The sequence below is a fragment of the Arachis duranensis genome, chromosome 5 (assembly GCF_000817695.3).
Source record: "Arachis duranensis cultivar V14167 chromosome 5, aradu.V14167.gnm2.J7QH, whole genome shotgun sequence".
In the NCBI taxonomy this organism is placed as follows: domain Eukaryota; kingdom Viridiplantae; phylum Streptophyta; class Magnoliopsida; order Fabales; family Fabaceae; genus Arachis; species Arachis duranensis.
Window position 1 is genome coordinate 44716018 of NC_029776.3, and position 12644 is coordinate 44728661.

Genomic DNA, 12644 nt, shown 5'->3' on the forward strand with positions numbered 1-12644 from the left:
AGGCATCTTCTGAAGAAGAAGCTTATGATCCTGAAAACCCTGCAATGGCAGAGGTAAATTACATGGGGGAAGCCTTTGGCAACACCTATAACCCCTCATGGAGAAATCATCCAAATTTCTCATGGAATGATCAACAAAAGCCTCAACAAGGCTTTAATAATGGTGGAAGAAACAGGTTTAGCAATGATAAGCCTTTTCCATCATCTTCTCAGCAACAGACAGATAATTCTGAGCAGAGCACCTCTAACTTAGCAAATATAGTCTCTGATCTGTCTAAAGCCACTTTAAGCTTCATGAGTGAAACAAGGTCCTCCATTAGAAATTTGGAGGCACAAGTGGGCCAGCTGAGTAAGAAAGTCACTGAAACTCCTCCTAGTACTCTCCCAAGCAATACAGAACAGAATCCAAAGAGAGAGTGCAAGGCCATCGATATAGTCAACATGGCCGAACCTAGAGAGGAAGGAGAGGACGTGAATCCCAATGAGCAAGACCTCATGGGACGTCTCTCAAGCAAGAAGGAGTTCCCTATTGAGGACCCAAAGGAATCTGAGGTTCATATAGAGACCATAAAGATTCCACTAAACCTCCTTCTGCCATTCATGAGCTCTGAGAACTATTCTTCTTCTGAAGAGGATGAAGATGTAACTGGAGAGCAAGTTGCTCAATATCTAGGAGCCATCATGAAGCTGAATGCCAAGTTGTTTGGTAATGAGACTTGGAAAAGTGAACCTCCCTTGCTCATTAGTGAACTAAATACATGGGTTCGGCAAATTTTACCTCAAAGGAGACAAGATCCTGGAAAATTCTTAATACCCTGCACCATAGGCACCATGACCTTTGAAAAGGCTCTGTGTGACCTAGGGTCAGGTATAAATCTTATGCCACTCTCCGTAATGGAGAAGCTGGGGATCATTGAGGTACAACCTGCCATATTTTCATTACAATTGGCAGACAAGTCAGTAAGATAAGCTTATGGATTGGTAGAGGACGTGTTAGTAAAGGTTGAAGGCCTTTATATCCCTACTGATTTCATAATCTTAGACACTAGGAAGGAGGAGGATGAATGCATCATCCTTGGAAGACCTTTCCTAGCCACAGCAGGAGCTGTGATAGATGTTAACAGAGGAGAATTAGTCCTTCAATTGAAAGGGGACTACCTTGTGTTTAAGACCCAAGGGTATCTTCTGTATACATGGAGAGGAAGCATGAAAAGCTTCCCTCAGTACAGAGTCAAACAAAGCCCCCACAATCAAACTCTAAGTTTGGTGTTGGGAGGCCTCAGCCAAACTCTAAGTTTGGTGTTGAATCCCCACATCCAAACTCTAAGTTTGATGTTGGAAGTCTACAACATTGACCTGATCACCTGTGTGGCTCCATGAGGGCCCATTGTCAAGCTATTGACATTAAAGAAGTGCTTATTGGGAGGCAACCCAATTTTTATTTATCTAATTTTATTTTATTTGTATTGTTCTTTTATGTTTTATTAGGTTCATGATCATGTGGAGTCACAAAATAAATACTAAAATTAAAAACAGAATAAAAAACAGCAGAAGAAAAAGCACACCCTGGAGGAAGGACCTACTGGCGTTCAAACGCTAGTAAGGAGCATCTGGCTGGCGTTCAACGCCAGAATAGAGCATGGATCTGGCATTAAACGCCAGAAGCAAGCAGCATCCGAGTGTTTGAACGCCAGGAATATACCCTGAGGAGAGCTGGCGCTGAACGCCAGAAACAAGCATGGAACTAGCGTTCAACGCCAGAAACATGCTGCAATTGGGCGTTGAATGCCCAAAATAAGCATCACTTCAGCGTTTAAACGCCAGAATTGTATGCAAAGGCGTTTTACATGCCTAATTGGTGCAGGGATGTAAATCCTTGACACCTCAGGATCTGTGGACCCCACAGGATCATCCCAGGATCTGTGGACCCCACAGGATCCCCACCTACTTCAACTCACCTTCTCTCCTCTTCTTCACATTCATCCTCTCTTCCCCATAAACTCTCTTCCCCATAAACACTCTTCCCCAAAACCCTACACACTCTCTTTCCAATTACCCCCTTTCACCACTCACATCCATCCACTCTTTCTCATAAACCCCACCTACCTTCAAAATTCAAAATTTTTTTCCTCTTCTACACCTTGGCCGAATACACCTCCCCCCACTCTCCTCCATATTTTCTCTTCCTCTTCTTCTTTTCTTTCTTCTTTTGCTCGAGGGCGAGCAATATTCTAAGTTTGGTGTGGTAAAAGCATAGCTTTTTGTTTTTCCATAACCACCTATGGCACCTAAGACTGGAGAAACCTCTAGAAAAGGGAAAGGAAAGACAAAAGCTTCCACCTCCGAGTCATGGGAGATGGAGAGATTCATCTCCAAATCCCATCAAGACCACTTCTATGATGTTGTGGCCAAGAAGAAGGTGATCCCTGAGGTCCCTTTCAAGCTCAAGAAAAATGAGTATCCGGATATCCGACATGAGATCCAAAGAAGAAGTTGGGAAGTTCTGACCAACCCCATTCAACAAGTCAGAATCTTAATGGTTCAAGAGTTTTATGCCAATGCATGGATCACTAGGAACCATGATCAAAGTATGAACCCAAATCCAAAGAATTATCTTACAATGGTTCGAGGGAAATACTTAGATTTTAGTCCGAAAAATGTGAGGTTGGCATTCAACTTGCCCATGATGCAAGGAGATGCACGCCCCTACACAAGAAGGGTCAACTTTGATCAAAGGTTGGACCAAGTACTTATGGACATATGTGTTGAAGGAGCTCAATGAAAAAGAGACTCCAAAGGCAAGCCAGTTCAATTAAGAAGACTGGACCTCAAGCCTGTGGCTAGAGGATGGTTGGAGTTCATCCAACACTCCATCATCCCCACTAGCAACCGATCCGAAGTTACTGTGGATCGGGCCATCATGATTCATAACATCATGAATGGAGAGAAAGTAGAAGTTCATGAAGTCATGTCCCTTGAATTCTACAAAATAGCCGAAAAGTCCTCCACCATGGCAAGGCTAGCTTTTTCTCATCTTATTTGCCATCTATGTTACTCAGCTAGAGTTATCATAGAAGGAGACATCCCCATTGAGGAGGACAAGCCCATCACTAAGAAAAGGATGGAGCAAACAAGAGAACCCACTCATGGAACCCAAGAGACGCATGAGGAAGCTCATCACCAAGAAATCCCAGAGATGCCCCAAGGGATGCACTTTCCTCCTAACAACTATTGAGAACAACTCAACACTTCTCTAGAAGACTTGAGTTATAATATGGATCAATTAAGGGTGGAACATCATGAGCACTCCATCATTCTCCATAAAATTAGAGAAGATCAAAGAGCTATGAGGGAGGAGCAACAAAGACAAGGAAGAGACATTGAAGAACTCAAGGACATCATTGGTTCTTCAAGAAGAAAGCGCCACTGAAATTATCCTTGAATTTAGTTTAATTATATTGATGTGGTGGCAATACCTTTTGTTTTCTGAATGAATGCTTGAACAGTGCATATTTTTGATCTTGTTATTTATGAATGTTAAAATTGTTGGCTCTTGAAAGAATGATGAACAAAGAGAATGTTATTGACAATCTGAAAAATCATGAAAATTGATTCTTGAAGCAAGAAAAAGCAGTGAAAAAGCAAAAGCTTACGAAAAAATGGCGAAAAAAATTAGAAAGAAAAAGAAAAAGCAAGCAGAAAAAGCCAATAGCCCTTAAAACCAAAAGGCAAGGGTAAAAAGGATCCAAGGCTTTGAGTATCAATGGATAGGAGGGCCCAAGGAAATAAAATCCAGGCCTAAGTGGCTAAATCAAGCTGTCCCTAACCATGTGCTTGTGGCATGCAGGTCCAAGTGAAAAGCTTGTGACTGAGTGGTTAAAGTCGTGATCCAAAACAAAAAGAGTGTGCTTAAGAACTCTGGACACCTCTAACTGGGGACTTTAGCAAAGCTGAGTCACAATCTGAAAAGGTTCACCCAGCTATGTGTCTGTGGCATTTATGTATCTCGTGGTAATACTGGAAAACAAAGTGCTTAGGGCCACGGCCAAGACTCATAAAAGTAGCTGTGTTCAAGAATTAACATACTTAACTAGGAGAATCAATAATACTATCTGAAATTCTAAGTTCTTATAGATGCCACTCATTCTAAACTTCAAAGGAAAAAGTGAGATGCCAAAACTGTTCAGAGGCAAAAAGCTACAAGTCCCGCTCATCTAATTAGGACTAATATTCATTGATATTCTAGAATTTATAGTATATTCTCTTCTTTTTATCCTAATTGATTTTCAGTTGCTTGGGGACAAGCAACAATTTAAGTTTGGTGTTGTGATGAGCGGATAATTTATACGCTTTTTGGCATTGTTTTTAGATAGTTTTTAGTAGGATTTAGTTACTTTTAGGGATGTTTTCATTAGTTTTTATGCTAAATTCACATTTCTGGATTTTACTATGAGTTTGTGTATTTTTCTGTGATTTCAGGTAATTTTTGGCTGAAATTGAGGGACCTGAGTAAAACTCTGATAAGGAGGCTGACAAAGGACTGCTGATGCTATTAGATTCTGACCTCCCTACACTCGAAATAGATTTTCTAGAGCTACAGAACTCCAAATGGCGCGTGATAAACCCATATTTCATGGTTTATCTTGTGCTCAATTGAGTGGATTTTATCAACTCTTTACCCACTTATTCATACTATTTGCATGTTTTACATTTCCCTTCCTAATTATGTGCTTTGATTGAAAACATGCTTCTTTGGACTTATATTTGCTTATTATTAATCCTCTCTTATCACCATTAGATGTCTTGATATGTGTGTTAAGTGTTTTCAGAGATTAGTGCGCTCTCAACGGCGTTGGAAAGTAGACATCCAGAGCTTTCCAGCAATATATAATAGTCCATACTTTATTCGGGATTAGATGACGTAAACTGGCGCTCAACGCTAGTTCTACGCTGCATTCTGGAGTCAAACGCCAGAAACACGTCACGAACCAGAGTTGAACGCCAAAAACACGTTACAACTTGGCGTTCAACTCCAAAAGAAGCATCTGCACGTGTAAAGTTCAAGCTCAGCCCAAGCACACACCAAGTGGGCCCTGAAAGTGGATTTCTACATCAATTACTTACTTCTGTAAACCCTAGTAGCTAGTCTAGTATAAATAGGATATTTTATTATTGTATTAGACATCCTGGATCTGGGATTCTATTTTTGATCCTGTGATCACGTTTTGGGGGCTGGCCATTCAGCCATGCCTGAACCTTCATCACTTATGTATTTTTAACGGTAGAGTTTTTACACACCATAGATTAAGGGTGTGGAGCTCTGCTGTACCTCAAGTTTTAATGCAATTACTACTATCTTTTATTCAAATTCAATCTTATTTCTGTTCTAAGATACTACTCGTACTTCAACCTGATGGATGTGATGATCCGTGACATTCATCATCATCCGTCCCTATGAATGCGTGCCTGACAACCACTTCCGTTCTACAAGCGAAATCTAGAGTGTGTATCTCTTGGATTCTTGATGCACGATGCATGGTTGCCCTCGCCTGACAATCGAGCCTTCCATTCCGTGAGATCAGAGTCTTCGTGGTATAAGCTAGAATTGATGGCGGCATTCATGAGAATCTGGAAAGTCTAAACCTTGTCTGTGGTATTCCGAGTAGGATTCCGGAATTGAATGACTGTGACGAGCTTCAAACTCGTGATTGTTGGGCGTGATGACAAACCCAAAAGAATCAAGGGATTCTATTCCGACATGATCGAGAACCGATAGATGATTAGCCATGCCGTGGCAGAGCATTTGGACCTTTTTCATTGAGAGGATGGGATGTAGCCATTGACAACGGTGATGCCCTACATACAGCTTGCCATGGAAAGAAGTAAGAAGGACTGGATGAAGGCAGTAGGAAAGCAGAGATTCAGAAGGAGCACAGCATCTTCATGCGCCTATCTGAAATTTCCATCGATGATCTACATAAGTATTTCTATCTTTATTTTCTGTTTATTTATTATTATTATTCGAAAACTCCATAACCATTTATTATCCACCTGACTGAGATTTACAAGATGACCATAGCTTGCTTCATACCAACAATCTCCGTGGGATCGACCCTTACTCACGTAAGGTTTATTACTTGGACGACCCAGTGCACTTGCTGGTTAGTTGTGCGAGGTTCTGAAGAAAATGCTGAGTTAGTAGATGCGCACACCAAGTCGAATGCCATTATAAGAGATCACAATTTCGTGCACCAGCACTCATTGCATGTGAAACAGTGCAATGGTTAAAGATGAGGAAGAAGCAGGCGACAATTATTAAATTAGACTTTCAGAAGGCTTATGATCGGGTAAAGTGGAATTTTGTGGATATTGTGCTTCAGAAGATGGGTTTTGGTTGGAGATGGAGAGAATGGGTTAGGGAGTGTGTTGGTACAGCGTCCATGGCAATCCTAATAAATGGTTCTCCATCTAAACCATTCAAGATGGAGAGAGGTTTGAGGCAAGGTGATCCACTGTCTCCGTTCCTGTTTTGTTCTGGTAGTGGATGTTCTACACAAGATGATAGGGGAGGCAGTGAGGAACCGATGGATTTCACCGTTGCTGGTTGGCAAGGAAAACATAGTGTTGTCACATCTCCAGTTCGCAGATGACACCATATTATTCTGTCCACCAGAGGAGGAGACCATCAGAAACTATGCCAGATTGCTAAGGTGCTTTGAGGTGATGTCGGGGTTAACGATTAACTTCGATAAATCAAGTTTAATTCCAATCAATTGTGACTGTAGTGGACTGATAACATGTGCATTTTATTGGGATGTAAAGAGGCGAACCTTCCTATTAGATATCTTGGCATTCCTCTAGGAGCAAACCCAAGGCTGGTCAAGACATGGAAACCGATAATTGACAAGGTTGAGGAAAAGCTCAATTTGTGGAAGGCAAAGGTCCTGAATAAAGCGGGTAAGCTAGTCCTTATAAAGTCTGTGTTGAATAGTTTGCCAGTGTACTACCTGAGCCTATACAAGATGCCGAGGGCTGTGGCAAAAAAGTTGATATCGCTACAGAGAAGATTCTTATGGAGCAAGGAGGAAGATAGGAATGGTATAGCACTAGTTAAGTGGGAAGTGGTTCAGGCCCCTAAAAAGGAGGGTGACTTGGGGGTCGTGATGCAGTGATTAGAAAATCTGCTCTACTCTTCAAGTGGTGGTGGCGCTTTTCAAAGGAGGAATGTCCTTTATGGAAGAAAGTTGTATGCTCCTGCTATAATTTGAATCCCAATGTGATGTTATCAGCTCAGACACTACCTATTAGAGGGGGACCATGGAAGGATATATGTCAGATGCAGCTCAAGGATAACAATGTAAGAGACAAGATAATTGCTGGGTTGACTATGGAGGTGGGTGATGGTAGGAGGACACGATTCTGGGAAGATGTTTGGTTACAAGGTGGTTCACCCAAGATGAAATTTCCGAGACTTTTCTCTGTTTCAAACCAGAAAGAATCTGTTATAGGGGATTGCGAGTTTTCGGATGGGTTAGAGTGGATTTGGAACTTCCAGTAGAGGCGAAAATTATATCAGTGGAGTTAGAATTAGTGGATAATTTGCACGAGTCTTTAAGGCCTGTTAAACTAGCATATAATAAGCAAGATAGAGTTAATTGGAAGTTTGACAAGGATGGAACTTTTTCAACTAAATCTTTTGTGTAGGTGATGCAGTCAGATACTCTCCTGGAAGATATTACCAGTTATAACTTCACCAGAACAATATGGAAAGGTTTGGTGCCACCACGAGTGAAGTTATTTATTTGGTTTGTCTTGATAGGAAGAGTAAATACTAAAGAAAGACTACTTAGACTTGGAATAATTAGTCATGGAGATAACTTATGTATGTTATTTAAAAGAGATATTGAACATATTCACCACTTGTTTTTGGGTTGTCAGTTTACTTGGCAGGTGTGGTGTCAATGGCTTTCTGATTTTGGGAAAGCGTGGTCTATTCCGGGGTCATTGAAAGAACATTTTGAGAGTTGGACAGGCGTTGTAAATAGAAAGGAGGAGCGAGACATGATTTGCTTCTTTGCGGTTATCTGGAATGTTTGGCTAGAGAGGAACATGCGGATTTTTAATTACAAAGAAGGTGGTCCAGAAGAGGTGTTCCAAAGATCGGTGACCAGTTATAGAGAGTGGAGCAGTATGGACCCCTTTTGTTGTTGATGGCAATGCCGGAGATAACATCAGAGGTAATTTAGTTACCTTTGTCTTTATTTTCTTTTATGATCATGACTGCAATTTGTTTGTCTGTTGCTCCATTGTATTGTGTTGAGCTCTCTTATTCAAAAAAAAAAAAAATGAAACACTACGAATAGTATAGCGAAAGTGGCATTTAAAAGATAATACATTACATATTGCACAAAAAGAAAGCTAAAGGAGTAAAGGTTTTAATAAACTAAATATATGTAAGATAAAATAAAATAAAGGGAAACAGTTTTGACTTACACATGGTCATCGTCATATATTGAAATCGATAAGTTATGGAAACAAAACTGATACGCATGCAAAACTGAAAAAGTGGAAGAAGACAATCTTCCAAAAGTATATGCCCCGCATGTGTGACTGACACCGCAGGTTACAGGTTGAAATCCTCTACCATTCATAACGCGGTATCCACAGTTAACGCCTCTGGGAACTTAGACCAGTCACATTTATATGCACCATGAATTTTAGAAGAGTAACAAAGATTTCACCTCTTTGCAATCTGAATGTTAAACTTCTTTAATATCTCTGCCCTTCAAGTCAACCTGATCAGTGGACTTGTCCACTCCCAAGATCAAGTATTCCTTCTTGCTCTGCTCCACCTTCTTCTCCAAGTCTCGTGTGTCTTGCATCATTATCAAGATAGTCTAAGGATCTGTCACAATAGCACTACTATCATCTTCAAAAGGTCCGCTGTCAAAGCATCGTCTGTCTTGTGAACGGATCTCATTAATCGTGCCAGACGATCTCAAAATTACATCAAGTAAATAAACCAGCCATCAACTGTCACTGTTGATCTCAACCTGTAGAGGCAACAAGCAACTTAATCAAATAAACCGGAAGAGAAACTTTGTGTGGTAATAGAAGTAGATGCTTTATTATATATATTTATGTAAATCCTAGGTTAGATATTCAAACCGGAATGCTCAGGATCAATTCACTCAAATCCATTGGTTGTACTCATCCATCCTTATTATGAAGGAACTTGAACTTGGGGAACCACCTCCACCATAGGCCTTAAGTTCAAAGTGTAGAAAATTCACTAATGCATATCAAAGCATTACACAATGTTGCAAGAAAAGAAATATAAAACAAAGTAGGGCATACCCTTGCAACTTCAGAGGTATCAGTGACCCTATCCATGCTACGCAAGCACATTTTGAGATTATTCCGTTGCATGAATATCACAGCTCCTATGGGTCTGTATTGGTGATACATTATACATAAAATTTATCAGAATAAACAATCCAATAAATCTTTGGTACAGTTAAAAAGCACTTTCATCACTTAGGTTGGAGTTCCCATCTGCCCGAACACCCTAAAACAACAAGAAGAATTTCAATCACAAAATCACAGGTAGCAAGATTTTTTTTATTTTTTATTTTTTATGGTGAGCATTAAAATAAACTGCAGTGAGCATTAAAAATATGCTGCCACTTTTGAATCTCTCTAATAGTTTCAACAACATAGGAAGGAGAACTGACAAATTAAAGATGAACCACAATGGAAAAGAAAGAATTATGTACTAAAGTATACCAGGCACTCTCCATAAAATCCTCTTCCCAACCGAACCCTAAACACCTTTTGCAGCAGTTTACTTGCAGCATCCTGGCGAGATGAAACATGTGCATTTCCTTTAGCGATTAGACCTTCAGCACTTAACTCCAGCAACTGCAATGTACATATTTCAAAGAACACAATATTCAGCAAACACAAGAAAGGTGGATATATTTACAACAATTTGCATAGAGAACTGTAAAGAAAGATGGTTCCAAGGCCTGGAGTTTTAAGTACTAGTGCATCACTATGTAAGAGAAACAAACAAACAGATAACACAGCACACACCAAATTAGTGCAATGTATCCTTATAACCGCCTGAAGCTGTTTTGCTACAATTTCTATTGAAACAGATTTTGAACTTACACTCTTTGACTTAGTTCAAGTAAAAGTATAGACTCCTGAGATGCAAGAAATGCTATGGATTCATATCCATTTGTCTTTAATCCACTTTTTCATATGAATCTTGGTAAATTTCTAAACTTTTATTTAGTAGCAATAAGAATAAACACAGCACGAACTTAAACTATGATCAGCAATACCTGCTTATACATGTTCGGATTGGAAATGCAGTTAAGCTTTTCCCGCCATTCATTCAGTCCAATGTTAAAGGCCTTAATGTTAGGCAAGGTATATCGGCGAAGATCTCCATCCTCAATATAGCTGAGAATCATCTCCACACGCTCCCTGTCTTTCGACTCCACTAAATTTGGAACCACACCCTTAATGAAATTCAATCATCCGTATATTTCAGGTTCTCAACCACTGGTATGTTAAATGTTTCAGAAATAAAGCATATTAAATAATATAAATCCCTACTTACATCAGAATTCATGTCCGCACTTTTTCTCGAAAAGTATTCATAAACAGTACTGGAGCTACTCTTCTCATTGTTAACATGAATCATAATGTTCTCAGCAAGATCATCAGCAGAGGGAATATTACGAAGCACCGATTTCCGGTGATCAAACCCAATAATCCTAGATAGACAAAACCGAGTAAATTAATATGCACATGAAAAATGAAACGATGCATAGCACATTAGCACCAGCATGAAAACAGAAAATAGGATGGGTTAAAAAACAATCAATTGGTAATAAAATAAAAGAACTTGAATGTTAACCTACTTGCATTTTGATTGCTTGGAGAGTTCGAAAATAAATTCTTTTGGTGGAATAAAATCAAGCAGGTAGCAGGTCTCAAGGCCTTCAATGCACAAATCTTCAACCCTATCATACAATATCCAATGCAAGTTATGAGGGAACCAACATTCAAAACAATAACTTTGCAACATTGCAGAAGCTTCAAACACCAAATCAGGTAAGCACTTAATTGTTAGAACTTCCCTAAGACCTCAAAAAGCTCCACCAGAAAAGGAAACAGAGCACCTCCATCAACAAAAGAAAGGAAATTAGAGAACAGAAGAAGACAGAGAACCTGAGAGAAAGAAAGGGAACCGAAGAGAAGGGCAAAATGAGGGCAGGGAGGTTGTGGCGAATGTGGAAGAGGTGAGCAAAGAGGGCAGAAAATGCTCCAGAGAAGGTAGGGTAGTTGTAGACAACCAAGTTGGGAACTTTGTCTTCTGAAGCTTTGGCTATGGCTTCCAATGCCGCATCAGAACGCAAGCTCCTTCTCCTGCTCCCAAACCATGCACACAGAGGGAGGCTCCTCAGTTTTCGAAGCAGAGACACTGATGCAGCCATTTTCTGTTTTTCAACGACGTTGTTATTCCACTTTAATGTTTTTCCTCACAAAATTTCTTTTCTCTTTCTCCAGTATGCATACTCATAGGTCATATCTACACATTTGAATTCTTGTGTTGGGTGCATAGTTGTCAGATTCACAGAACCTATTAGTAAGTGCAACAAAATAAATAGTTCAATGATTCCTTAGTCACAAAACTAGCATCAAAAGAGAGCCAACCACAACAAATTGAGCCAATCCCATGGGATAAACCAATGCTCAGTAACTCAAATTGCTTTCAAGTGTCACTCTAGAGTCAAGATAAATATAATTAGCATCAATGTACCTATTCTAAACCTACATTAAAACAGAAACAATCAAGTATTAAAAATTAATATAGAATAACTAAAAAAAATTAAAAAATAAAAAACTCGCCTCTACACGGCAGAAGCAGAACCAAAGTCACGGGCTCACGGAAGAGAAGGTGGAGGCGGAGAAGGCGATCCACGGCGGAGCCAAGACGGCCGGGACGATACAGACGGAGGCGAGGGGCGCGGAGGAAGCACAGGCGAGCAGAGGCTGGCGGCGCACAGAGGAGGCAGAGGAGCCGGCGAGAGGCCCGGAAACGAGGCGGCGACCGTACGGTGGCGCTGAGTGAGGCACAGAGGTGAGAGACCCTGATGCTGATAGCCGTTGTGTGTGATGTTTTCTGCGAGAGGGAGAGAGTGCGCGAGGCTGGCGATGGAATAAAAGTTCTCAACACAAAGTAAATTTTTATTTTATTTTATTTTTGTTTTTGTTGTGAATAATAGGGCTAAAAACTTGCGAACTCCTACCTTTAAGCTAGTTCTTTTGTGGGTTTGATCTATAAAGTTGTACCCTAAATTAGTTAAGTTAGTTTTTTAAGATTTTCCTTGGACATTTAATCAGTTGCTCTATTCTTCCTCTGTAAGTGTGAGTAATTTCAATTGCGACTCTTTTTTTAAACATAAAAATCTACTTCTAGAATTACTCTTCTAAATCTCAATGCCCAAGCAAATTCTAAGACCTTGAAGAGCTCCCCACAACCCAATTAAAAAAGTAGTACATTTTTCAATATTCATCATGAATTCGGTGACCCATCTTCCTGATTTGTCTTTACACACACCGCAACCT

The 12644-nt window shown here is 40.1% G+C and overlaps 1 protein-coding gene across 1 annotated transcript; it reads right to left on the reverse strand.

Annotated features, from left to right (window-relative positions):
- Nucleotides 1–8481: 8481 nt before the first annotated feature.
- Nucleotides 8482–11844, reverse strand: LOC107489250 (uncharacterized). Its single transcript, XM_052261712.1, has 9 exons — nucleotides 11244–11844; nucleotides 10934–11035; nucleotides 10630–10786; nucleotides 10349–10528; nucleotides 9786–9920; nucleotides 9521–9567; nucleotides 9357–9450; nucleotides 9168–9265; nucleotides 8482–9052 (listed from the first exon to the last, which is right to left on the reverse strand). Exons 1-8 carry the CDS (start codon nucleotides 11507–11509, stop codon nucleotides 9191–9193), a joined length of 1056 nt encoding a protein of 351 aa, XP_052117672.1. The 5' UTR covers nucleotides 11510–11844; the 3' UTR covers nucleotides 8482–9052; nucleotides 9168–9190.
- Between the last annotated feature and the right edge of the window lie 800 nt (nucleotides 11845–12644).

Excerpts from the sequence above, each read along its gene's own strand:
- LOC107489250 (XM_052261712.1), bottom strand. The coding sequence starts at position 11,509 with ATGGCTGCATCAGTGTCTCTGCTTCGAAAACTGAGGAGCCTCCCTCTG. Across the intron at positions 10,787-10,933 it reads TCCAAGCAATCAAAATGCAA|GATTATTGGGTTTGATCACC; the intron begins GTAGGTTAACAT and ends TTGTCTATCTAG. Across the intron at positions 9,921-10,348 it reads ATCCGAACATGTATAAGCAG|TTGCTGGAGTTAAGTGCTGA; the intron begins GTATTGCTGATC and ends TGTACATTGCAG.